The sequence below is a fragment of the Dendropsophus ebraccatus genome, chromosome 11 (genome assembly GCF_027789765.1).
Source record: "Dendropsophus ebraccatus isolate aDenEbr1 chromosome 11, aDenEbr1.pat, whole genome shotgun sequence".
Lineage (NCBI taxonomy): Eukaryota > Metazoa > Chordata > Amphibia > Anura > Hylidae > Dendropsophus > Dendropsophus ebraccatus.
This window is the reverse complement of record NC_091464.1, coordinates 95418734-95443868: the sequence shown is the minus strand read 5'-3', so window position 1 is coordinate 95443868 and position 25135 is coordinate 95418734. Positions and strand designations below refer to the sequence as shown.

General features: G+C 49.4%; 1 protein-coding gene across 2 annotated transcripts in view; it reads left to right on the top strand.

The window, feature by feature from the left end:
- The window catches only part of POU2F1 (POU class 2 homeobox 1), a 109466-nt gene that overhangs the window by 73761 nt on the left and 10570 nt on the right, over nucleotides 1-25135 (top strand). Inside the window, exons 5-12 of one of the 2 annotated variants that reach the window (XM_069946183.1) lie at nucleotides 6593-6712; nucleotides 13161-13340; nucleotides 13492-13618; nucleotides 15732-15826; nucleotides 16951-17124; nucleotides 18147-18288; nucleotides 18483-18628; nucleotides 19380-19559. In XM_069946183.1, the coding sequence (XP_069802284.1) occupies nucleotides 6593-6712; nucleotides 13161-13340; nucleotides 13492-13618; nucleotides 15732-15826; nucleotides 16951-17124; nucleotides 18147-18288; nucleotides 18483-18628; nucleotides 19380-19559 (1164 nt within the window). The remainder of the gene's footprint in view (nucleotides 1-6592; nucleotides 6713-13160; nucleotides 13341-13491; nucleotides 13619-15731; nucleotides 15827-16950; nucleotides 17125-18146; nucleotides 18289-18482; nucleotides 18629-19379; nucleotides 19560-25135) is intronic. The other variant, XM_069946184.1, reaches the window with a different exon arrangement.

The following is a 25135-nucleotide window of genomic DNA, read 5'->3' as shown; positions in this document are numbered from 1 at the left end:
GTTTGGCCGGCAGCCATTTCTCTCTCTGTCCTGTACGATCCACAGAAGCCCCAGTGGTATTCTGAGGAACCCCTTTAGGAATAAGAGAAACATGGCTGCTTTCTTCCAGGAAAAAGCACCACATCCGTCCTCAGATTGTGTATGACATTGCAGCTCGGTTCTATTGGAGTGAACAAAGCTGAGTTGTAATCCCCTGCACAACCTAAGCACTGGGGTAGGGCTTGCTTTTAAATCCTGGATAACATTTTTAGTTTTGTTAAAGAGGTTGTTGAGGATTAGAAAAGGCACAGCTACTTTCATGATAAAAACAGCACCACCTCTGTCCTCAGGCTGTGCAAGGTATTACAGTTCTCTCTCCATTTAAATGGAATTGAGCTTCAATATCACACCCAACCTGAGCACAAGAGGCAAGAGGGGAGCGCTGTTTCTGAAGGAAAGTGGCCAATTTTAAGCTTGGATAACCTTTTTAACTGTTGCTAGGAGAAGTGGTAGGTGGCGGTAATGGTGGTAGAGCAGAGCCGCATCCTGATATATATATATATATATATATATATATATATATATATATATATATATATATATATATATATATATAATTAGAAATCTGTCCCCCATTCCTGTATCGGTGATGTAGCAGGAGCCGTAATAATGGCCGTGTTAGTCGCGGGCAGTAGTGGGATGGGAAATGTTCATCTCCTGGCACCCTGACATGCCAGCACTAGTCTCTACTCTATTGAGAGCTCCATAGAGACTGTAATGAGCGGCTTTACATCTGCAAACATTGAGCGTGCTAATGAGCAGGGGGCCAGCATACCGGGGACGTGACTACCATCTCCTGGCAATGCGCTTACCATCCCACGGACAGCTGAGAATCCCCGCACTCATTTAACCTGAGCCCCCATTCATTCCTGTAAAGGCGGTAACATTGTAGGGCGCCACATCTAGTTCTACGCAGAGATAATAGAGCCCTGTACATTACGCCTCCAGGAGCGAAGGCACCAAAGATACCTCTCCTAACTATTTACAAGCCTTTCGCAGACTACAATGCGTTCCGAGTCACACCAACCCCCCAACACCCCCCCCCCCCCCCCCCCGCCCAACAGCGCTGAAAGCAAGGTAGAGTGGTGTGGAGGTAGGGGCAGATCGCTCAACATGCAGCTGACCTGCTCAAAAATGGACTTCGGTTGCCATGGAAAAAACTTTTTTTCTTTTTTTTTTTTGTCTTCCCACCCCCCCTCAACAGGGATGTTGGCAAACAGGCGGCATCTCCGGAGAAGAATGTTTACCGTCCTGTCCTGTAATTATCTCCGGTGATGGGCAGAATTAATCAGAGCGTTATGTTAATGAGCGGCACAATCCCCAGAACAGGTGCTGGAAAGATGCAAATTAATGCAGGATCCAGCGCTTTTAATTACCAGAAAACGCACACGCTCTTCTCTCTCGCTGTCATTGGCCGAAAATTACTTACTAAACTGATATTATTAGCCCACCCCCCTGTAATGTTACCTTTAAGGCAGTGTTACCCCAACCTGTGGACTCTACCAGCTGGTGCAGCGCTGCGACTTTCAGCCCTGACTGGTGAAATCTGGAGAAAACCGCAGGTTAGGAAACGTGGCTTGTGGGAACTTCCACACACAGCATCTTCCTACCTGCAAGAATATAACTACTATAGTAGTATTTCTGTGTGTGTGTGTATAATTTTCAACCAATACCAGGAGTGGATTGAAAACACAGAAGCTGTACAAATCTTTCCATTATAGTTTTGCCTGGTCAGTTCCACTCCTGGTTTTGGTTGTAATTCTGGTTGTAATTGGTGTAATTCTGACTCCTATATACAAGAATATAACTACTATAATACTGCTCCTATATACAGGAATATAACTACTATAATACTGCTCCTATATACAAGAATATAACTACTATAATACTACTCCCATATACAGGAATATACTACTATAATACTGCTCCTATATACAGGAATATAACTACTATAATACTGCTGCTATATACAGGGATATAACTACTATAATACTTCCCCCTATATACAGGAATATAACTACTATAATACTGCTCCTCTATATAAGAATATAACTACTATAATACTGCTCCTATATACAGGGATATAACTACTATAATACTGCTCCCTATATACAGGGATATTACTACTATAATACTGCTCCTATATACAGGAATATAACTACTATAATACTGCTCCTATATACAGGAATATAACTACTATAATACTGCTCCTATATACAGGAATATAACTACTATAATACTGCTCCTATATACAGGAATATAACTACTATAATACTGCTCCTATATACAGGAATATAACTACTATAATACTGCTCCTATATACAGGAATATAACTACTATAATACTGCTCCTATATACAGGAATATAACTACTATAATACTGCTCCTATATACAGGAATATAACTACTATAATACTGCTCCCTATATACAGGAATATAACTACTATAATACTGCTCCTATATACAGGAATATAACTACTATAATACTGCTCCTATATACAAGAATATAACTACTATAATACTGCCCTATATACAGGAATATAACTACTATAATACTGCTCCTGTATACAGGGATATAACTACTATAATACTGCCCTATATACAGGAATATAACTACTATAATACTGCTCCTGTATACAGGAATATAACTACTATAATACTGCTCCTGTATACAGGGATGTTCTGTGTGTATTAGCTGTGTCCCCAGTTACCCGGTCCGGTTCTGTGCACTTCTCTTCCTGTTCCTGTAATGTGTCGCTCTTCTTCCTCTCGCACAGATGATATGCACAATCATGGTGACCAGGCGGGATAATGCAGAGCATCTATATGTTTCCCAGTGCTGATCAGTCACATTATGACACATAGATGGGAGTATGCAGGCGGAGAGCTCCCGGGAGAGACACATTCATGAGCCGTAATGCTTCTTTCCTAGCCGACAAATCTATTGTTTCTCCTGTTTTGATGCATATTCGTTGTGACTGCAAGAAGTGTCTTCATTAGGTAAAATTATTCGGTGGGTTACTGGTGCCCGCCTGGAGGGTGGGGCTGCACTTCTCAGCCTCGCTCACATCTCGCTCTCTATAACAAATGCTCATTTTCTGACACCAGGCATTGTGGCGGCTGTGACCAGTCTGGGTATGGTCAACATTAAAGGGGCACAGTGATTTATTTTTCTTCTTTCAAATCAACTGGTTTCAGAAAGTTATATAGATTTGTAATTTACTTCTATTTAAAAACCACCAGTCTTCCAGTACTCCAGTGGTGTGTTCTCTCCAGTCTGACACAGTGCTCTCTGCTGCCACCTCTGTCCATGTCCGGAACTGTCCAGAGCAGCAGCAAATCCCCATAGAAAACCTCTCCTGCTCTGGACAGTTCCTGACATGGTTAGAGGTGGCAGCAGAGAGCACTGTGTCAGACTGGAGAGAATACACCCCTTCCTGCAGGACATACAGCAGCTGATAAGTACTGGAAGACTGGAGAGTTTTTAATAGAAATTTATTATATAGATCTGTAGTTTACTTCTGACACCAGTTGATTTTGAAAGAGAACTTTTTTGCTGGAGTTCCCCTTTAATCAAGTTGTATTGACTGAGTGGTGGGCGAATTCACCAGCTGGGACATGCGTCTGTACAGTATCACGTGGCACACTAGTTGCTGCAGATCGCCATTAGCCAGAGAAGTCAGCACGCTCTCTGTATTACGATTGCAGCAGAGATTTTTCTATTAGTATAAGTGGCCCCGTCTCCGAGCAGATGGCTACTTATACAGCCATCCGATACAAGCGTGGCACGGCCTGAGCGCTCACCACCGGGGCATGTCACGCTAACAGCCAATTTACCGCACAATGCAGATCCGGATGGATGGGGGGAGTGTTACCTAATTGAGATTTGTTCCAGCGGATCAGTTAAATAAGTGGTGACGAGATAAACGCCGACGCGGCATATGCTGCCTGTCCGATACATGAGAGGAGCACAATGACCCGTAGTCTACCGGTGTGTGCTTCACATCCTCTAATGCACGCTGGGTGATCACCCTGAGCATAGGCCTAGTATACATTGTATGTATCTGTAGCCATCTCACTCTGATAGGCTCATTGGCATCACTATATCACCTTGCTGTTCACACTTGTGCTCTTTTACGTTAATTGACGTTTATTTATGGTGCGGCTTTAAAAGGGTTATGCCAGAGACAGCGCCATTTGTGCCCGAAGGTTGTGTGTGGTATTGCAGTTCAGTGCAGTTGAAATTAATGCAGCCATGTTGTAATACTGCACAAGGCCTGAGGACAGAAGGGGGTGCTGTTCTTAGATAAAAGCAGCTTTAGTTTTCTAATCTAGTACAAAAGTTTTCATTCACTGACACTGGTGCCCTTCATGTGAACAGAGTCTAATTATCGTTCAAAAAGTCGTTAGTTCGGTTGGATTTAAACGACAACCATTTTGTGTAATAGCAGACAATGATTAAAACCCCTTAAGGACAGAGCCGATTTCGATTTTTGCACTTCCGTTTTTTACCTCCTTGTGCTTAAAGGGGTTATCCAGCGCTACAAAAACATGGCCACTTTCCCCCTACTGTTGTCTCCAGTTTGGGTGGGGTTTTAAAACTCAGTTCCATTGAAGTAAATGGAGCTTAATTGCAAACCGCACCTGAACTGGAGACAACAGTAGGGGGAAAAGTGGCCATGTTTTGTAGCGCTGGACAACCCCTTTAATAGACCATAGCAGTTGCATTTTTCCACCTAGAGACCCACATAAGCCCTTATTTTTTGCGTCACTAATTGTACTTTGCAATGACAGGCTGAATTTTTTCATAAAGTACACTGCGAAACCAGAAAGAAATAAATGTGTGGTGAAAAAAACAAAAAAAAAAAAAAAACGCATTTTGTTTATTTGGGGGGTATTTGTTTTTACGCCATTCGCCCTGGGGTAAAACTGACTTGTTATATATGTTCCTCAAGTCGTTACGATTACAATGATATGTAACATGTATAACTTATATTGTATCTGATGGCCTGTAAAAAATTCAAACAATTGTTAACATAAATATTATAGCGCTTTTATCCTTTGGTCTATGGGGCTGTGTCAGGTGTCATTTTTTGCGCCATAATGTGTTCTTTCTATCGGTACCTTGATTGCGCATATGCGAATTTTTAAACACTTTTTATTATAATTTTTCTGGATTTGATGCAACCAAAAATGTGCAATTTTGCACTTTGGGATTTTTATACGCTTACGCCGTTTACCGTGCAAGATCAGGAATGGGATTAATTAATAGTTCGGGCGATTACGCACGCGGCGATAACAAATATGTTTTTTTATTTTTATTTATAACATGGGGAAAGGGGGGTGATTCAAACTTTTATTAGGGGAGGGGGCTTTCTATCAATAATAACACTAATAATAAGCCCCCCTGGGGTTAGGTTTATTCCCCCTGGGCGGGGCAGGGCGATCCACCCCACTAGACCACCAGATATGAGGGACAGCAAGCAATCAGATGCAGCTGTCAACTTTGACAGCTGCATCTGATTACTTGATTAGCGGGCACGGCGGTCGGACCGTGCCCGCTAATAGCCGCGGTACCGGGCTATATGCTACACCTGGCACCGCGACGGTTCAGAGCGGGGTCGCCGCCTTCCCAAGACGACCACAGAGCGTAATTGTCAGCCCTGTGTCGTTAAGGGGTTAAATCGTTGATCGTATGATAGAATCTTGACCTATTTCATGGTTAATCGTTTACAAATCGTTCAACCATTGTTTGATGTAATACCAGGTCGCTCGGTAGTTCCCATGTCTATTGGCCAGGAAAGGACAAGCACAAGAACGACCATATGTAACAGTCATCGTCCTGTGTAATAGGGTGAATGATTTAGGGTGCGTTCACACCTACAGGATCTGCAGCAGATTTGATGCTGTGTTCAGTTATTTAAATGAAATCTGCTGCAGATGCTGTAGGTGCGAACGCACCATTAAGATAGTTTGGGATCACGGTCGTTTCACATAGTTTATCGCTGAAAAATTGCCCCATGTATTACCACCCTAAGAGAGAGCCTTAAGAAACATGACCTGTGGGCGGCCATGACAACGGGCATTTTTGCTCTAGAAATAGGGGAGAAGTTTTGTTTTTTTTTCTTAAAGGAAAATTCTGGGGCGGTAAGTGCCTGTTCTGTTCAACCACCTCCTCCGTGGTTGTTTTAAAAAAAAAAAAAATCTGACCCCGGACTACTTCTTCAATAATTATTATTAAAATCTATCAATTTCTATCTACCGCTCCTATGCAGATCTATGTCTCCATGGTAACAGACTACAACAATCCCTTTGTAGTCTGATCCTACCTGATCCTCACTGTTCTGCTGAGCATAGGTTATGTAGAAGATAAATATTACAAAGGAATATATATTGTTTCCATACCCCTTACAGTAGTAGAGGGTGTCACTGTGTAAGGGGCCATACCAGGGGGGCTGGGGGGGGGGGACTTTTTTTTAGTTTTTGGCATGATCGGTATAGACCTGGTGAGGGGTGCAGCGCTTCTGTCAGTAATCCAGGCTTCTGTGTTATAGACTAAGTTCAAAGAAGAACCTGGGGAGCCTCCGCAAGCAGTCCAGCCTACCCATCAACCCTCCTTACAGGCGGCCATACCCCAGACACAGCTTATGGTGGCCGGTGGACAGATCACTGGGGTAAGCAAACCCGATATACTGACTATTAGTGGACCAGTGGCTGGAGCTGCAAGGCAGACGGTCAGGATAGGGGTACACGGTGAAGATGAACGGTTACAGCTGGGGGGATTCCATCTCTCTGATGCACTCACGTTGCAGTGTGCACGCACCAATGACCTCTAGCATTCTCCCATTGAAAATAATGGGTGTCAAAGGTGACGCCGTCCACCATGGTCACCGCAGCAAAGTCTGCCCTGTAGGTCCAGCCTTGCGGATGCAAAATAAAATGTCTTGTGGGAAAGTTTTTGCTTTTATTATGCAATATGGAATAGTATGGAATAGTAGTATTAAAGGGGCAGGCATAGGAAAACATGGTCGCTTTCCTCCAAATACAGCACCACTCCTGCCCTCAGGTTGGGTGTGGTATTGCAGCTGAGTGAATAAAGCTGAATTGTAATACCACACACAACCTGAGGAAAGGGTTGGCGCTGCTTTTTGCTAGAATGTAGCTTTCTCTCTTCTCTGGCCAGGTTGATCGATGTGGTTAAGCTTCTCTGACTTCAGTAGTAATTGTGGTCTGATCCAAAGACCCCGTGTAGTCTGCGGGAGACTAGTTGCTATGGACCTGTTGTCTGACAACCACCTATATATAACACTGCTAACTCTAGGAAACAGTGTCAGACATGATTCAGTTCTGTAATTCTGCCTATGGACAGGCCTGTGAGATAAATTACAGCCTCTTCGTTATAAGACCGGGGTCTGGCAACCACACAGGCATGATTCCGGAACTCTACCTGATCTGTGTAGTCCCAGAGCGTCTGACAGATGAGTTGCAGTAAAGTTGTTGCCACTGGAGTTGTTAGACTGTCAGACGTGATTCAGTTCAGCGATGAGTCTGTCACAGTGGGTAGAGAGTTTGTCTGTAGCAGGTGCATCCCTAGCAACCAGACTGTCTGACAGGACTCACTGGTTACTATGGACGTGTTCCTGACCAGCCCCTGTGTTAAACCTTTGAGTTGTTAGGTTTAGGAATCAGTTCAGTTTTAATCCTTGAGTCAAAGACTTGTGTAGTCTGGGATTGTCTGGTTGCTGTGGACATGTTCCATGACAACCTCCTGTGTTAAAGATTGAAGTTGTTAGAAGGGATATCCATAGCAACCAAACCCCATTGAGCCATAGACCTGGAGTAGTATTGCTATGGCCTTGTTGCCTTATATTACAGACGAGGGTTGTTAGTAGTATCCCTGCTACCTGACACTGCTGTTCTTTGCCTCAGTAAGGCTGCATTCACACGTTCAGTGATTTTCCCGGTCCGTGATTGTGGTCCGGCAGCTACCTCCGTGATCCGTGCAAAACAGTCCGTTTTGTATCCGTGTCCGTTTTTTTTCTCGGATCTGTCTTACAGCATTTTAAATGACATTGATTACATCACATCCGTGTTTTTCACGGATGAACACGGATGTCACATCCGTGTACATCCGTGAAAAACACGGATCTCATTGATTTCTATGGGGAATCCTTTCCGTGCATCCGTTCCGAGTAATGACATGTCCTATTTTTTAACGGAACGGATCACGGATCCGTGAAATCAAGGAACAGCTGAATAGCCCCATAGAAAGCAATGGGCTGTAAAATTGTCCGTGCGCACGGATCCGTGAGCACGGACAACTTCCCGGAACCTGTGAATGCAGCCTAAGGTTCACACTGCTATTTTGCTGTCCATTTAACATAACTGGTTTATGGGGAAAAACGGATGCAGTTGTATGCCATCCATTAGGATCCGTTTTCCATGGACCATGGCGATAACCTGCTGGTTTTCAGGCCGATTTGGCAGATTATCACTCCGTGTAATAAAGGCAACGACCGTCGGCTGATCATTGTTTATTCCAGCCAAAAAATCATCGGCCAATGACTGTGCAAAAAAAAAAAAAAAAGTTACATGTTATACTTACCTCTCTGCACTCCCTGGTGTCCTTCTCCCCGCAGCCACCACTGTCTGAGACTCTCTGGCTGCAGCACTGTCCCTTGATTGGCTGAGTGGCCTGTCACTTCAGCGACTGGCGCAGAAGTGGCAGTAGAGGCTGTGGGGAGCGGGCAGAAGCAATGAGGACCCCAGGGAGCACAGGGAGGTAAGTATAAGGTTAATCACTTTACACTAGGGAAGGACTGCATGGACATCGCTAACAATATTATATCATTTATATCCGTGTAATAAGCTCAGTAAGTGCAGATCTAGCAGACAGGTGTAAACTTACGTTAGTGGTCGGGACTGTTGGGTTGTGGCCCTTTGACTGTTAGATCTTGTGGTCATGGGTGGGGTGGTGATGGGAATAATTGATCACATCAGAGTACTGCTTACTCCTTATAACCCTGATTTATCTGCTTATATTATCTGTCCTATCAGTTTTTGGTGCTTTTTTTTTAAAAAAAATAAAAAATTTGGACGAAAATATTATCGAGAATGATTGATTTGATTTTTTTTTTTTGCTACGTGTGTGTGTGTGTTACTGGAAGTTCTGTCTTCTCCACAGATTGATGCCTGAAATAATGAATACTTCCAGACTTAATCATCATCTGTTCACCAGCCTGTGCCAAATGTGTGAAACGCGTTGGTTCACAATCTGTTAATATGCAATAATGCAAAACTGGAAGGAAAAAGTGCGGTCCTGGGTGTGAGCGGAGAGGGGGGGGGGGGGGTGATCTGTAAGAGGGGGGGTGATCTGTAGGAGAGGAGGGAGGGGGTGATCTGTAGGAGAGGAGAGAGGGGATGTGATCTGTAGGAGAGGAGAGAGGGGATGTGATCTGTAGGAGGGGGGGTGATCTGTAGGAGGGGTGAGGGGGGGGGGGGTGATCTGTAGGAGGGGTGAGGGGGGGGGGTGATCTGTAGGAGGGGTGAGGGGGGGGGGTGATCTGTAGGAGGGGTGAGGGGGGGGTGATCTGTAGGAGAGGAGAAAGGGGATGTGATCTGTAGGAGAGGAGAGAGGGGATGTGATCTGTAGGAGAGGAGAGAGGGGATGTGATCTGTAGGAGGGGGGGTGATCTGTAGGAGGGGTGAGGGGGGGGGGTGATCTGTAGGAGGGGTGAGGGGGGGGGGGTGATCTGTAGGAGGGGTGAGGGGGGGGTGATCTGTAGGAGAGGAGAAAGGGGATGTGATCTGTAGGAGAGGAGAGAGGGGATGTGATCTGTAGGAGGGGGGGTGATCTGTAGGAGGGGTGAGGGGGGGGGGTGATCTGTAGGAGGGGTGAGGGGGGGGGGGGTGATCTGTAGGAGGGGTGAGGGGGGGTGATCTGTAGGAGAGGAGAAAGGGGATGTGATCTGTAGGGGAGGGGGGTGATCTGTAGGAGGGGGGTGATCTGTAGGAGAGGAGAGAGGGGAAGGTAATCTGTAAGAGGGATGAGAGGGGGTGTTATCTGTAGGAGAGGGGGTGTTATCTGTAGGAGAGGAGAGAGGGAGGTAATCTGTAGTCTGTAGGAGGGGAGGGGGTGTGATCTGTAGGAGAGGGGGGGTGATCTGTAGGAGTTTTGAGAGGGGCGGTGATCTGTAGGAGGGGAGAGGGGGTGGTGATCTGTAGGAGGGGAGAGGGGCGGTGATCTGTAGGAGTTTTGAGAGGGGCGGTGATCTGTAGGAGGGGAGAGGGGGTGGTGATCTGTAGGAGGGGGAGAGGGAGGGGTGATCTGTAGGAGGGGGAGAGGGAGGGGTGATCTGTAGGAGGGGAGAGGGGCGGTGATCTGTAGGAGGGGGAGAGGGAGGGGTGATCTGTAGGAGGGGTGATCTGTAGGAGAGGGAGGGGTGATCTGTAGGAGGGGTAGAGGGAGGGGTGATCTGTGGGAGCACTGCAGCAAGCAGGCTGAACATTAGAGAGACGGTTCTGTAGCTTCTAGTGCTGCTGAGGGGGAGGCGGGACGGATGTAGGCTGTAGAATGCCCACCACCACGACCACCACCTAATCTGTTATACCATATAGATGGTAGCCCCGGCTGAATGATCCCCACACCACCACCACCACCCAATCTGTTATACGGTATAGATGGCGGCCCCGGCTGAATGATCCCCACACCACCACCACCCAATCTGTTATACGTTATAGATGGCGGCCACTGCTGAATGATCCCCACTCCACCACCAGCAGCCTGTATAATACATCCACAATGAGGTTCCTGCCTATCCGGCACATTGACGACATTATTATACAATTGTAGCTGATAAGTGTCAGTGAGCCGGGGGCGAGCGGCAGGGGTGGCATTGTGCCGCATGTGGAGAGAGCGGCTGCCGCTCTTTAGTACAGCGCATTTCTTCAGCTATCTGACATTTTCTGCAATGTAAGAACTGGGACAAATCTCAGCTAATTAAAGCGCCCCCGATGTGATGCCGCTGTGCCAACGCCAACCACACATTGCTTCACAGATTCCGCTGTCTCTAATACTTATTATTCCTCCATTGCATCAGAAATAGGGAGAAATAATGCAAGCAAGTTGTTTTGTGTACACAGGTCTCCTGCAGAACAATGTGTCCCCATGGTCAGAGCTGTTATCCTGCCCCATGTGACTCCTCTTCTACTCTCCGTAGGTTGTCTGGAAGACTGGACATGTGACAGCTGGATCAGACTACACGCAGAGATTGTAGTCTGTTACCATGGAGACTTACAGGTCCACAGAGGAGCTGTGTAACCAAAACAGATTGTAATTTTTTTTTTTTTTTTTTTTTGTGGTGGGGGGTGGGGTGTTTAAGATCCGCAGCTTAAGGAATAGAATGCACATTAATGGGCAGCACCAAAGTCTGTTGGGTCATGCTGGGAGTTGTCGCTTCTCAACAGCATGCCGGTTATAGATGCATTGTAGTCTGTAGGGGTGTGCCGGTTATAGATGCATTGTAGTCTGTAGGGGTGTGCCGGTTATAGATGCATTGTAGTCGGGGAGTGCTGGATATAGATGCATTGTAGTCTGGGGGTGCCGGATATAGATGCATTGTAGTCGGGGTGTGCTGGATATAGATGCATTGCAGTCGGGGCGTACATTGTAGTCTGTCAGGGCATGCTGGGAGTCATAGCTTTGCAACAGCTAGACAGTTGCAAGTTGGCCAATAGGGATGGACCATGGCATGCTGGGAGTTGTAGTCTGGCATAGGCTGAAGGGCTGTAAGTTGGGGAAAGCGGTGAGATGCATTTTGGAGTGTAGATGCCACTGTGTCTCCTATAAGACAATAAAGGTGTGGCAGATTTCTCTGCACTTTGTACAGCCTTCCTCCTCCTCCTCCTCGAAGTAGCACTGACATATGCAGTAGCGCAGGCTTTGTTCTGTGATGCAGCTGCACCTGCTCTTTAAGCTGCTGTAACCTGCCGTCGCTGGAGCCATTTACTGCTTTAAGTCTACTATATTTCCTTTTTGTTTAACGCTCCTGAGCCTCAGAGCTGTAATTCTGGCGTCTTATACCGTGTGAGCCCCCCGCCCGCCCGCCGGGGAAGGCGGCAATCTCGGCCCCTGAGCCTGCTATTTGCTTCACACTGACATTTTTTCTGTTATGAAAAATTATACATATTTTCCACACTCCTCAATGTCGCTCTCTTCTCTCAAGAAAGAGAAAGAACAAATATAAATGATGGAGAGATCAGCGTTCTCCTACAAAATGGGTACTTAGAGGGAGCGCTCCCTTACAGTTCTGCAGAATACGGCAACTATAAGGGGGGGGGGGGGACTCCCGCAAAATGTTTCTTTCAGGTCATCTGGCGTCAAAGTGCCAGAGATGTGTAGTTTACGTAAAAAATCTCCAGTCTTCCAGTACTTATCAGCTGCTGTATGTCCTGCAGGAAGTGGTGTATTCTCTTCAGTCTGACACAGTGCTCTCTGCTGCCACCTCTGTCCATGTCAGGAACTGTCCAGAGCAGGAGAGGTTTTCTATGGGGATTTGCTGCTGCTCTGGACATGGACAGAGGTGGCAGCAGAGAGCGCTATGTCACACTGACTGACTGGTGGTCTCCAGGGGTGTTGTGTATGGGGTATCTCCCATTTCCCATTTATAGCTTTACTCGCTGTAGAAGAGAAAGTGCTGGGACCTCCTGTAATACCGTCAAACATTCCCATTGTGTGATGGTGTTAGCAGAGCCGCGTCCTGCACACATGACAGAGTGGCTGAGTGGTGTAGCCGCCCTGTGTGTAAATCGGGGTTTGGCTCTGGGAGAAGTCAGGTGACGAGGTCTGCTAGCATCCCTAGTCTTGTCTAAGGGTTGGATACTGACTTACAGGGAAATGACCTCTAGGTGGCACTATAGCAGGTGCTCCTTGTCCTGGAGGAGAGCTGATTTGCATACTTGGTTCCCATGGACCATTGCCTGCAGGACTCCATACACCAGCTGTCTCTCCTCAATGACAACCATCTCTGCTGCCAGTAAATGGAGACCAGTGTTTTGCAGCATTTTACAGCGTTTACGACCCGGCCTCCGAGCACTGACAGCATTTCTCTTCTTTATTTGCAGTTAACACTGACGCCGACTCAGCAACAGTTGCTCCTACAACAGGCGCAGGCACAGCTGCTGGCAGCCGCCGTACAGCACTCCGCCAGCCAGCAGCACAGCGCTGCCGGTGCCACCATCTCAGCCTCCGCTGCTACTCCAGTGACACAGATCCCCTTCCCCCAGCCACTACAGATAGCACCGGTGAGTACTGCGCCCGCCTGGGTGATGTGTAATCATGCAGCTCCTTCTGTATAATATATATATGTGTGTGTGTGTGTGTGTGTGTGTGTGTGTGTGTGTGTGTGTGTGTGTGTGTATGTATTGTATTGTATTGTATTGTCTTGTCTTCCAGGATCTGCAGCAACTGCAGCAACTTCAGCAGCAGAATCTGAACCTGCAGCAATTTGTACTGGTGCATCCGACGACCAACCTGCCGCCGGCGCAATTCATCATCTCACAGACGCCCCAGGGGCAACAAGGTGACCACCCCTGCCCCCCTATGGAGTTGTGACCACCCAATCCCCCAATAGGCACCCCATCCCCTTATAGGCTTTCCGACCACCCTGTCCCCGTATAGGCTTTCCGACCACCCTGTCCCCGTATAGGCTTTCCGACCACCCTGTCCCCGTATAGGCTTTCCGACCACCCTGTCCCCGTATAGGCTTTCCGACCACCCTGTCCCCGTATAGGCTTTATGACCACCCTGACCCCTATAGGCTTTCCGACCACTCTGTCCCCCTAAAGGCTTTCCGACCACCCTGTCCCCCTGTAGGCGAGCAACAGCGCTTGTAGAAGTTGTAGTTTACGAACGGGGTATACTGTAGTGTAGCAGTGGTGCATGCTGGGAGTTGCAAATTATACAGGGCCTGCTCGGAATTGTAGTGCAGCAATGGATAAACAGGTTCTCCAGTGTTAGAAAATCATGGCCACTTTCTTCCAGAGACAGCACCGCTCTTGTCTCCAGTTTAGGTCTAGTTTGCATTAAGTTCTATTTACTTCAATGGAAATGAGTTAGAGCCAGTTCACGTGGAGTAAAATCTGCAGAATGCCGCCTGCCTCAGTGTGATACAGCATTTCTATGGGATGGCTCACGCACCTCCGCTCTCCGCTCAAAAAATTGACACGTCAAAGCAGGCGGGATTCCGCTTATTTTACTCCATGTGGACTGCCCCTTACAGAACCTGCACCCAAGCTGGAGGCAAGCAGTGCTGTCTCTGGAAGAAAGCAGCCATGTTTAGATAGCACTTGACAACCCCTGTAATGCTGGGTTTTAGCTTTACTACTCCCAGAATGCCTGGACATGCAAATCTAGCATGTCCCATTGCTGAACTGCCACTCCCAGCATGCCCCATTGCTGAACTACCACTCCCAGCATGCCCCATTGCTGAACTACCACTCCCAGCATGCCCCATTGCTGAACTACCACTCCCAGCATGCCCCATTGCTGAACTACCACTCCCAGCATGCCCCATTGCTGAACTACCACTCCCAGCATGCCCCATTGCTGAACTACCACTCCCAGCATGCCCCATTGCTGAACTACCACTCCCAGCATGCCCCATTGCTGAACTACCACTCCCAGCATGCCCCATTGCTGAACTACCACTCCCAGCATGCCCCATTGCTGAACTACCACTCCCAGCATGCCCCATTGCTGAACTACCACTCCCAGCATGCCCCATTGCTGAACTACCACTCCCAGCATGCCCCATTGCTGAACTACCACTCCCAGCATGCCCCATTGCTGAACTACCACTCCCAGCATGCCCCATTGCTGAACTACCACTCCCAGCATGCCCCATTGCTGAACTACCACTCCCAGCATGCCCCATTGCTGAACTACCACTCCCAGCATGCCCCATTGCTGAACTACCACTCCCAGCATGCCCCATTGCTGAACTACCACTCCCAGCATGCCCCATTGCTGAACTCAGCGTGACACATTTTAAAGAGACTCTGTACCCACAATCTGACCCCCCCCAAAACCACTTGTACCTTCGGATAGCTGCTTTTAATCCAAGATTTGTCCTGGTGTCCGTTCGGCAGGTGATGCAGTTATTGTCCTAAAAAAACAACTTTTAAACTGGCAGCCCTGTGCCCTACGGGAGTGGCCTAGATTGTGTAGGCATTAGGCTGGCACACCCTCTCTGTCCCTCCTCCCCTCCCTCCTCATCATTAGGAATGCTCCAAGCAGATTGCACATAGGCTGGATCGTTAAGACACCTGTGCAATGTTCAGCATGGAGAAAATGTTCCAGTGGCATTCCTAATGATAAAGAGGGGCGGGGAGGAGGAGCGGAGGGATAGTGCAAGGTTAGGGCACAGATACTCTAAGCCCCGGCCGTTGGGCACAGTGCTGCAAGTTTAAAAGTTGTTTTTTAGGACAATAACTGCATCACCTGCCGACCGGACCGCATGACAGATCTTGGATTAAAGCAGCTATCCGAAGGTACAAGCGGTTCGGTGGGGTGGGGGGGGGGGGTCAGATTGTGGGTACAGAGTCGCTTTAAGCACTAGGATGTAGATGAGATGGAATGATCAGCTGATTGCCAGGTCTGTTCTGCAGGTCTCACCTCTTGTGTTCTCTCTCCAGGCCTCCTGCAGGCACAGAATCTCTTAACACAGCTACCTCAGCACAGCCAAGCCAACCTCCTGCAGTCTCAACCAAGCATCACCCTCACCTCACAGGTCAGCCTCCTCCCTTACTCCTCAGCCCTGCACCTGCAGCCAGCTCTGCTGCACCATCCTGGGAGCGGCATCATGGCTCGGTGATGTCCAGCTGGGTATAACAGGGGCTGCTTCATGAACCTTCTCATAGGAGGCGGCTTCTTTCCCTCCAGAGCTGTCACACACAGATGTAGCAGAGCTGAGTGTGAGGTTCGGGTTGCAAGATTAACAAACTGCATAGTGTCACACATGGATATAGCAGAGCTGAGCCTGACATCATACACACATGTGGCAGAGATGAGCTCAATAGGCAAGACGTATGGTTTGTGTGTTGGAGCATTATACACACGTAGCAGAGCTGAACTTGACATTTGGGCTAAATAATTTTGGTAACTTAGGATCATCACACACACATGTAGCAGAGCTGAGCCTGAGTGTCACACACATGTAGCAGAGCTGAGCCTGAGTGTCACACACATGTAGCAGAGCTGAGCCTGAGTGTCACACACATGTAGCAGAGCTGAGCCTGAGTGTCACACACATGTAGCAGAGCTGAGCCTGAGTGTCACACACATGTAGCAGAGCTGACCTTGGCTTCCAGGCTGCATCGTTTTTGTATTGCAGTAATGTCAAAGAGCTGAGCTTGAGTGTCACACACTTGTAGCAGAGCTTGGTCTGAGTTAGCAGAGCCACACACCTGTGTAGCAGAGTAGAGTGTGAGTTGGAGCATTGCACATATATGGAGCAGAGCTGGGTGTGAGTTACACATATATATGGAGCAGAGCTGGGTGTGAGTTACACATATATATGGAGCAGAGCTGGGTGTGAGTTACACATATATATGGAGCAGAGCTGGGTGTGAGTATCACATATATATGGAGCAGAGCTGGGTGTGAGTGTGTATATATATATATATATATATATATATATATATATATATATATATATTTATTATATATAATATTATACATAATATTATACACAGCAGAGCTGGGTGTGAGTTTGAGCATTGCACAACTATGTAGCAGAGCTGGATGGGGTTAGCAGCCTGAGCTGAGCAGTTTGTGTATTGCAGTAACTTAGGATCGTCATGAACTATTTGAGGAATACAAACAGCTCCTTCCCTTTTTTCCCCCCATTTACAGCCAGCAACCCCCACTCGCACAATAGCTGCGACCCCTGTACAGCATCTTCCACAGAGCCAGACAACACCAAAGCGAATCGACACTCCGAGCCTGGAGGAACCCAGCGACCTGGAGGAGCTTGAACAGTTTGCAAAGACTTTTAAACAAAGACGCATCAAACTTGGATTCACTCAGGTAAGTGCTGGGGGGTCGGAGTGGGCCTCATCCCCCTGGCGGGGTACCCTCTTAACATCCCCATCCTTGCAGCCCCCCTGTGTGGGGAGACATCACTTAATATAAATCCCGCTCCTGCCTTGCCCTGTAGTTTAGCCGCCTGTATATTTTTCTCAGCGGGGCCCCTGCTCTTACTGCCGCGTCGCACTGCTCACCCCGTGCGCAAATGTAGCATTTCACGTTTAAAGGTTAGCCGGCAGGTACGTGACCTTTACAGAGGTAATTATACTCCTTAAGTGCGAATTAAACGTCCGCTCCCGGCCCTGTCCGCGTACAAAGGATCAGGATGTGGAGCCGGATAGTTTTGGGGGAGTCTTTATTGTTCCTTATAGAGGTTTTCTATCGTTTTTGATGCTTTGGTCGGCTGGCACCACCCAGTGGTGAAATCTCTTTACATACAGTGAATGAATAATCATGGACACCCTACAGGAGTTCATAGTGACACCGTGCCCATCCTGCAGCCCTGACACCCTGTATGGGATGGGGGGAGTTGTAGTACAGGCACAGGTTAAGGAGCGATGTTATATTGCAGGATCAGAGAGGAGTCGTCTTGCTGGTAGAATGTGTTTCAGTGGAGCCAGGCTGATAACTGGGAGTAATGGAGCATCTGGGTCTATACGGGGGGCACATAGCCGTCACATGACTGCTATGGTTCATTTGCCTCTTCATCCCCAAATCTGTAAGATAAAACCGTAGGAAATCTGCATCAAAGTGCACACAGTACGGTGAAGATTGCCACCGCAAAGTCACTGGGATTATCCAATGCAGATTTGGAGATGACCTGCACCCCTACGACCTGTAAGATGGGGAACCCACACACCCCTAGCTGTTGCAATGCTCCAGCTGTTGCCATCCAGACATGCTGGAACTTGTAGTTTTGCAGCTGCTGGAGGGCAGGGAGTTTGGGACCTGTGCATTACATGGCGGTATTAGAGGGGTCCTCCATGTCAGTACATCCTAATCCTTTTCTGTTTCTCTCCTAGGGTGATGTGGGGCTTGCTATGGGCAAACTCTATGGAAATGACTTTAGCCAAACTACTATTTCTCGCTTTGAAGCCTTGAACCTCAGCTTTAAAAACATGTGCAAATTGAAGCCTCTCCTGGAGAAGTGGCTGAACGATGCAGGTAAGTGAGGGCGAGCCCCGCCAACCAGCGACAACAAGAAGGTCCGGATGTGTTCACAGCCTTTATCACCCATAAGGCCACTGCCACAACCGCAGTACATGTACTTTCCACCCTCTATGGGGGTTCCTATACATTCCACACCATGTCAGGCTCCAGGGTCTGACAGAAATGTCTTCTTCCATCCCTCTACCCAGAGAACATCACCTCGGATTCTGCTCTTTCGAGCCCCAACGTCATGAACTCCCCAGGTCATGGAATCGAGGGGCTGAACCGCAGGAGGAAAAAACGCACCAGCATAGAGACCAACATCCGCGTGGCCTTAGAGAAGAGTTTCCTGGAGGTCAGTGCTGCAAATGATGCGTTACGTATCTGCTGTGCCAAGGGATCGGCTGCTAGAACTGTAGGCTCCAAATCTGCCGTCACTAGTGACATCATCCTGATGACATCACTGATTGATTTCTGTCGGATCTGTCTGTGTCGTTATTGGGACCTTTGGTTAATTTAAATGAACAAACAAATTGATATCTACATCCTGCGTGGTGTGTGCTGGTGGGTGGATGTGAACATTGAGGTGGATGGTAATTCAGATCAGCACACAGATGAGTGTTTGTTACAGCCCTCTAACACAATGACATTTGCTTCTACTGTATCCAGCTCACAGAGCGTTGCCTGGACCAGTGACCCCTGAGGCTATACTGGTTGTAGTTATAGAACAGCAGGAATCGTTTCTAATTGGAAAACCACAACTCGCAGCATGCCTGCAGCTCCCAGCACAGTCAGTCTGTCCAGGCTTGCTGGGAGTTGTAGTTTTACAACAGCCGAAGGGCGCCAGGCTGGTCTAAATACATTGCTGCAAAACAGGACAGATTTTCAGCCACTGAATTAAAATAGGACAACAGCAAGCAGCCATCTCTTGTAATCTGTATAGGGAGTTGTTGGTATTTGGCAGTGCTCTCTGGGGTTGTGGTATCGACGGTAGATAAGGGGTTAAATACCCATAGATGGGACTACAGGCTTAGGGACTATTTAACCCACATAAGGCTGGAATCTCCATTGTACAAGCTGCTCTTATTGTCTGCTTTCTACCACAGAACCAAAAGCCTACCTCGGAGGAGATCACCATGATTGCCGACCAGCTGCACATGGAGAAGGAGGTGATCCGTGTTTGGTTCTGTAACCGGCGTCAGAAGGAAAAGAGGATCAACCCTCCCAGCAGTGGTGGATCCAGCAATTCTCCCATCAAAGCAATGTTCCCAAGTCCAACTCCTTTGGTAAGGCTTAAGAAAGGGGCCGAAAATATGAGAGTAATAAGATTCATACAGAAGCTACCTCCAAAATACTGACGCAGGGCCGCACCATCCAGCCAAAGGGTCAGGGCCGCGCCATCCAGCCAAAGGGTCAGGGCCGCGCCATCCAGCCAAAGGGTCAGGGCCGCGCCATCCAGCCAAAGGGTCAGGGCCGCGCCATCCAGCCAAAGGGTCAGGGCCGCGCCATCCAGCCAAAGGGTCAGGGCCGCATATTAGCAAAACCAATAATCCAAAAAACTTGCCATGTATCTGTAACTGCTGTCTCTGGAGTGGCGTGCAGACACAGTCCCACACCAGCCTTGTTCTGTGCTCGAACCCTATTAATAAAAACATGATACTGGGTCTCCCAGCAGCAGCTACGTCTACACGCTGCTCCAGAGACATTCACTTTGTGGCAGGAACTCTTTTAAGAATTACTGTCATTTGAATTGAAGGGATACTCCGGACAAAATTAGTATTTAACTATTGTATTGCCCCATAAAAGTTATATAACATCTAAGTATAGTGTCTCTACCACTTCTGGCCACATAGTGCTACACTATCTACACTTACAGAGACTGAAAGTTTAGAAGTCTATAGAAAAAAAGTTTTCATCTCATCTCACTGACTAGGGTCAGGCGCCATCTTGGGTCCAATATATATTAGTGATGTCCGTGCAGCCCATGTCCTAGTGTAAATAAATAAACCTTAGCACTCCTGTCCACACTTCCGGCGGTGTTCTTGCTTCTGTCCACAGCCGCCACTGGAGCTTCTGAGCCGGTCTCTAAAATGACAGGCCACTCAGCCAATCACTGACTGAGAAGGGACCACTGTGGCCAGTGATTGGCTGAGTGGCCTGTCATTTTAGAGACCGGCTCAGAAGCTCCAGTGGCGGCTGTGGACAGAAGCAAGAACACCGCCGGAAGTGTGGACAGGAGTGCTAAGGTTTATTTATTTACACTAGGACATGGGCTGCACGGACCTTAGCACTCCTGTCCACACTTCCGGCGGTGTTCTTGCTTCTGTCCACAGCCGCCACTGGAGCTTCTGAGCCGGTCTCTAAAATGACAGGCCACTCAGCCAATCACTGACTGAGAAGGGACCACTGTGGCCAGTGATTGGCTGAGTGGCCTGTCATTTTAGAGACCAGCTCCGAAGTTCCAGTGGCGGCTGCGGACAGAAGCAAGAACACCACCGGAAGTGTGGACAGGTGTGCTAAGGTTTATTTATTTTTACACACTTATCAGCCACCTGATCGTTGTCGTTTATTCCAGCCTAAAAATCTCTTGCCGCAAGGCATACACGGCTGCGTGTGATGGTGACGCACGGCTGCGTGTGATGGTGACGCACGGCTGCGTGTGATGGTGACGCACGGCTGCGTGTGATGGTGACGCACGGCTGCGTGTGATGGTGACGCACGGCTGCGGGTGATGGTGACGCACGGCTGCGTGTGATGGTGACGCACGGCTGCGTGTGATGGTGACGCACGGCTGCGTGTGATGGTGACGCACGGCTGCGTGTGATGGTGACGCACGGCTGCGTGTGATGGTGACGCACGGCTGCGTGTGATGCGATGGTCTTTCATCAGCTGATGGTTGGTGATAATTGGCCCGATTTGGCAGATTATTGCTCCGTGTAATGCTGGGTTTACACGGAGCGATTATCGGGCGAATTTTCGCGATAATGATCGAATTTGAAAGATAATTGTACGTGTAAATGCGGCAAACGATCGAAAAATCATTCATTTTGATCTTTTAACATGTTAATAAATCGTCCTTCCTCTATAGCAAAAAAAATCGCCGATCGTTCCGTGTAAACAGTCGCCACGCGATAGTCCGGCAGCCCCGCCCCCCGCTCGCAGCCCGGCCCCCGCTCATCTGCAGCCCCCTGCGCCGGCTCGATCGCCACCCCCACCTGCCACCGCTCTGATCACCCGCCCACCGCCGCTCCGATCGCCGCCGCTCCGATTGCCCCCACCGCCCCCGCCGTGACTATACGTTATCTGCTCCGCGCAGCAGGTCTTAGAGATCCCCGACTCCCCTCTTCAGCGCATTGATTGGCTGAAGAGATGAGCCGGGAATTTCCAACGGCTTCCCTTCAGCCAATCAGCCAATCACGCTACTCAGTTATAGCTTCCAGGGTGCGCAGTTTGAACAGCGCATTTGTAAAAACAAGACGTGCCTGCTTATGTGTGACTGAGTATATATAAGTAAGTGTGCAGGTGGGAGCGTGCACTGAGGGGTCAATTACCTTTCCCAGTGAACCAAAGGGACTTAATTTGCATTTTTATTTTGGATCGAAATGCTTCTAAACAGCGGCACCTGCAGACACTGACTCCCCTCATACACATGCACGCTCCCCCAGCAGACACGGACTCCTCCATACACATGCACGCTTCTCCAGCAGACACGGACTCCTCCATACACATGCACGCTCCCCCAGCAGACACTGACCCCCTCATACACATGCACGCTCCCCCAGCAGACACTGACCCCCTCATACACATGCACGCTTCTCCAGCAGACACGGACTCCTCCATACACATGCACGCTTCTCCAGCAGACACGGACTCCTCCATACACATGCACGCTCCCCCAGCAGACACTGACCCCCTCATACACATGCACGCTTCTCCAGCAGACACGGACTCCTCCATACACATGCACGCTTCTCCAGCAGACACGGACTCCTCCATACACATGCACGCTTCTCCAGCAGACACGGACTCCTCCATACACATGCACGCTCCCCCAGCAGACACGGACTTCTCCATACACATGCACGCTCCCCCAGCAGACACTGACCCCCTCATACACATGCACACTCCCCCCAGCAGACACTGACCCCCTCATACACATGCACGCTCCCCCAGCAGACACGGACTCCTCCATACACATGCACGCTTTTCCAGCAGACACGGACTCCTCCATACACATGCACGCTTCTCCAGCAGACACTGACTCCCTCATACACATGCACGCTTCTCCAGCAGACACTGACTCCTCCATACACATGCACGCTCCCCCAGCAGATGACTCTCATACACATGCACGCTCCCCCAGCAGATAACTCTCATACACATGCACGCTCCCCCAGCAGACACTGACCCCCTCATACACATGCACGCTTCTCCAGCAGACACTGACTCCCCTCATACACATGCACGCTCCCCCAGCAGATAACTCTCATACACATGCACGCTCCCCCAGCAGTCACTGACTCCTCCATATACATGCACACTCCCCCCAGCAGATACTCTCTCATACACATGCACACTCCCCCCAGCAGATACTCTCTCATACACATGCACCCTCCCCCAGCAGACACTGACCCCCTCATACACATGCACGCTCCCCCAGCAGATACTGACCCCCTCATACACATGCACGCTCCCCCAGCAGATACTCTCTCATACACATGCACACTCCCCCAGCAGATACTCTCTCATACACATGCACGCTCCCCCAGCAGACACTGACCCCCTCATAGACATGCACGCTCCCCCAGCAGACACTGACCCCCTCATACACATGCACGCTCCCCCAGCAGATACTGACCCCCTCATACACATGCACGCTCCCCCAGCAGATACTGACCCCCTCATACACATGCACGCTCCCCCAGCAGACACTGACCCCCTCGTACACATGCACGCTCCCCCAGCAGATACTCTCTCATACACATGCACGCTCCCCCAGCAGATACTGACTCTCTCATACACATGCACGCTCCCCCAGCAGACACTGACTCCCCTCATACACATGCACGCTCCCCCAGCAGATAACTCTCATACACATGCACGCTCCCCCAGCAGACACTGACCCCCTCATACACATGCACGCTCCCCCAGCAGATACTGACCCCCTCATACACATGCACGCTCCCCCAGCAGATACTGACCCCCTCATACACATGCACGCTCCCCCAGCAGACACTGACCCCCTCGTACACATGCACGCTCCCCCAGCAGATACTCTCTCATACACATGCACGCTCCCCCAGCAGATACTGACTCTCTCATACACATGCACGCTCCCCCAGCAGACACTGACCCCCTCATACACATGCACGCTCCCCCAGCAGATACTGACCCCCTCATACACATGCACGCTCCCCCAGCAGATACTGACCCCCTCATACACATGCACGCTCCCCCAGCAGACACTGACCCCCTCGTACACATGCACGCTCCCCCAGCAGATACTCTCTCATACACATGCACGCTCCCCCAGCAGATACTGACTCTCTCATACACATGCACGCTCCCCCAGCAGACACTGACTCCCCTCATACACATGCACGCTCCCCCAGCAGATAACTCTCATACACATGCACGCTCCCCCAGAAGACACTGACTCCTCCATATACATGCACACTCCCCCCAGCAGATAACTCTCATACACATGCACCCTCCCCCAGCAGACACTGACTCCTCCATACACATGCACCCTCCCCCAGCAGATACTGACCCCCTCATACACATGCACGCTCCCCCAGCAGATACTCTCTCATACACATGCACGCTCCCCCAGCAGATACTCTCTCATACACATGCACCCTCCCCCAGCAGATACTGACCCCCTCATACACATGCACGCTCCCCCAGCAGATACTCTCTCATACACATGCACGCTCCCCCAGCAGATACTCTCTCATACACATGCACGCTCCCCCAGCAGATACTGACTCTCTCATACACATGCACGCTCCCCCAGAAGACACTGACTCCTCCATATACATGCACACTCCCCCCAGCAGATACTCTCTCATATATATGCACACTCCCCCCAGCAGATACTCTCTCATATACATGCACGCTCCCCCAGCAGACACTGACTCCTCCATACACATGCACCCTCCCCCAGCAGACACTGACCCCCTCATACACATGCACGCTTCTCCAGCAGACACTGACTCCCTCATACACATGCACGCTCCCCCAGCAGACACTGACCCCCTCATACACATGCACGCTCCCCCAGCAGACACTGACTCCTCCATACACATGCACGCTCCCCCAGCAGACACTGACTCCTCCATACACATGCACCCTCCCCCAGCAGACACTGACTCCCTCATACACATGCACGCTTCTCCAGCAGACACTGACTCCCTCATACACATGCACGCTCCCCCAGCAGACACTGACCCCCTCATACACATGCACGCTCCCCCAGCAGACACTGACTCCTCCATACACATGCACCCTCCCCCAGCAGACACTGACTCCCTCATACACATGCACGCTCCCCCAGCAGACACTGACTCCTTCATAGACATGCACGCTCCCCCAGCAGACACTGACTCCCTCATACACATGCACGCTCCCCCAGCAGACACTGACCCCCTCATACACATGCACGCTCCCCCAGCAGACACTGACTCCTCCATACACATGCACCCTCCCCCAGCAGACACTGACTCCCTCATACACATGCACCCTCCACCAGCAGCCATTGATTTCCTCGCAGTTATTGGTAAGCCTCCAGTATCCCAGCAGTGAGATGGTTAAGCCTCACTGTATAATGGTGTCAGCCCTTCCCTGCTCTCCTGTACTTTAT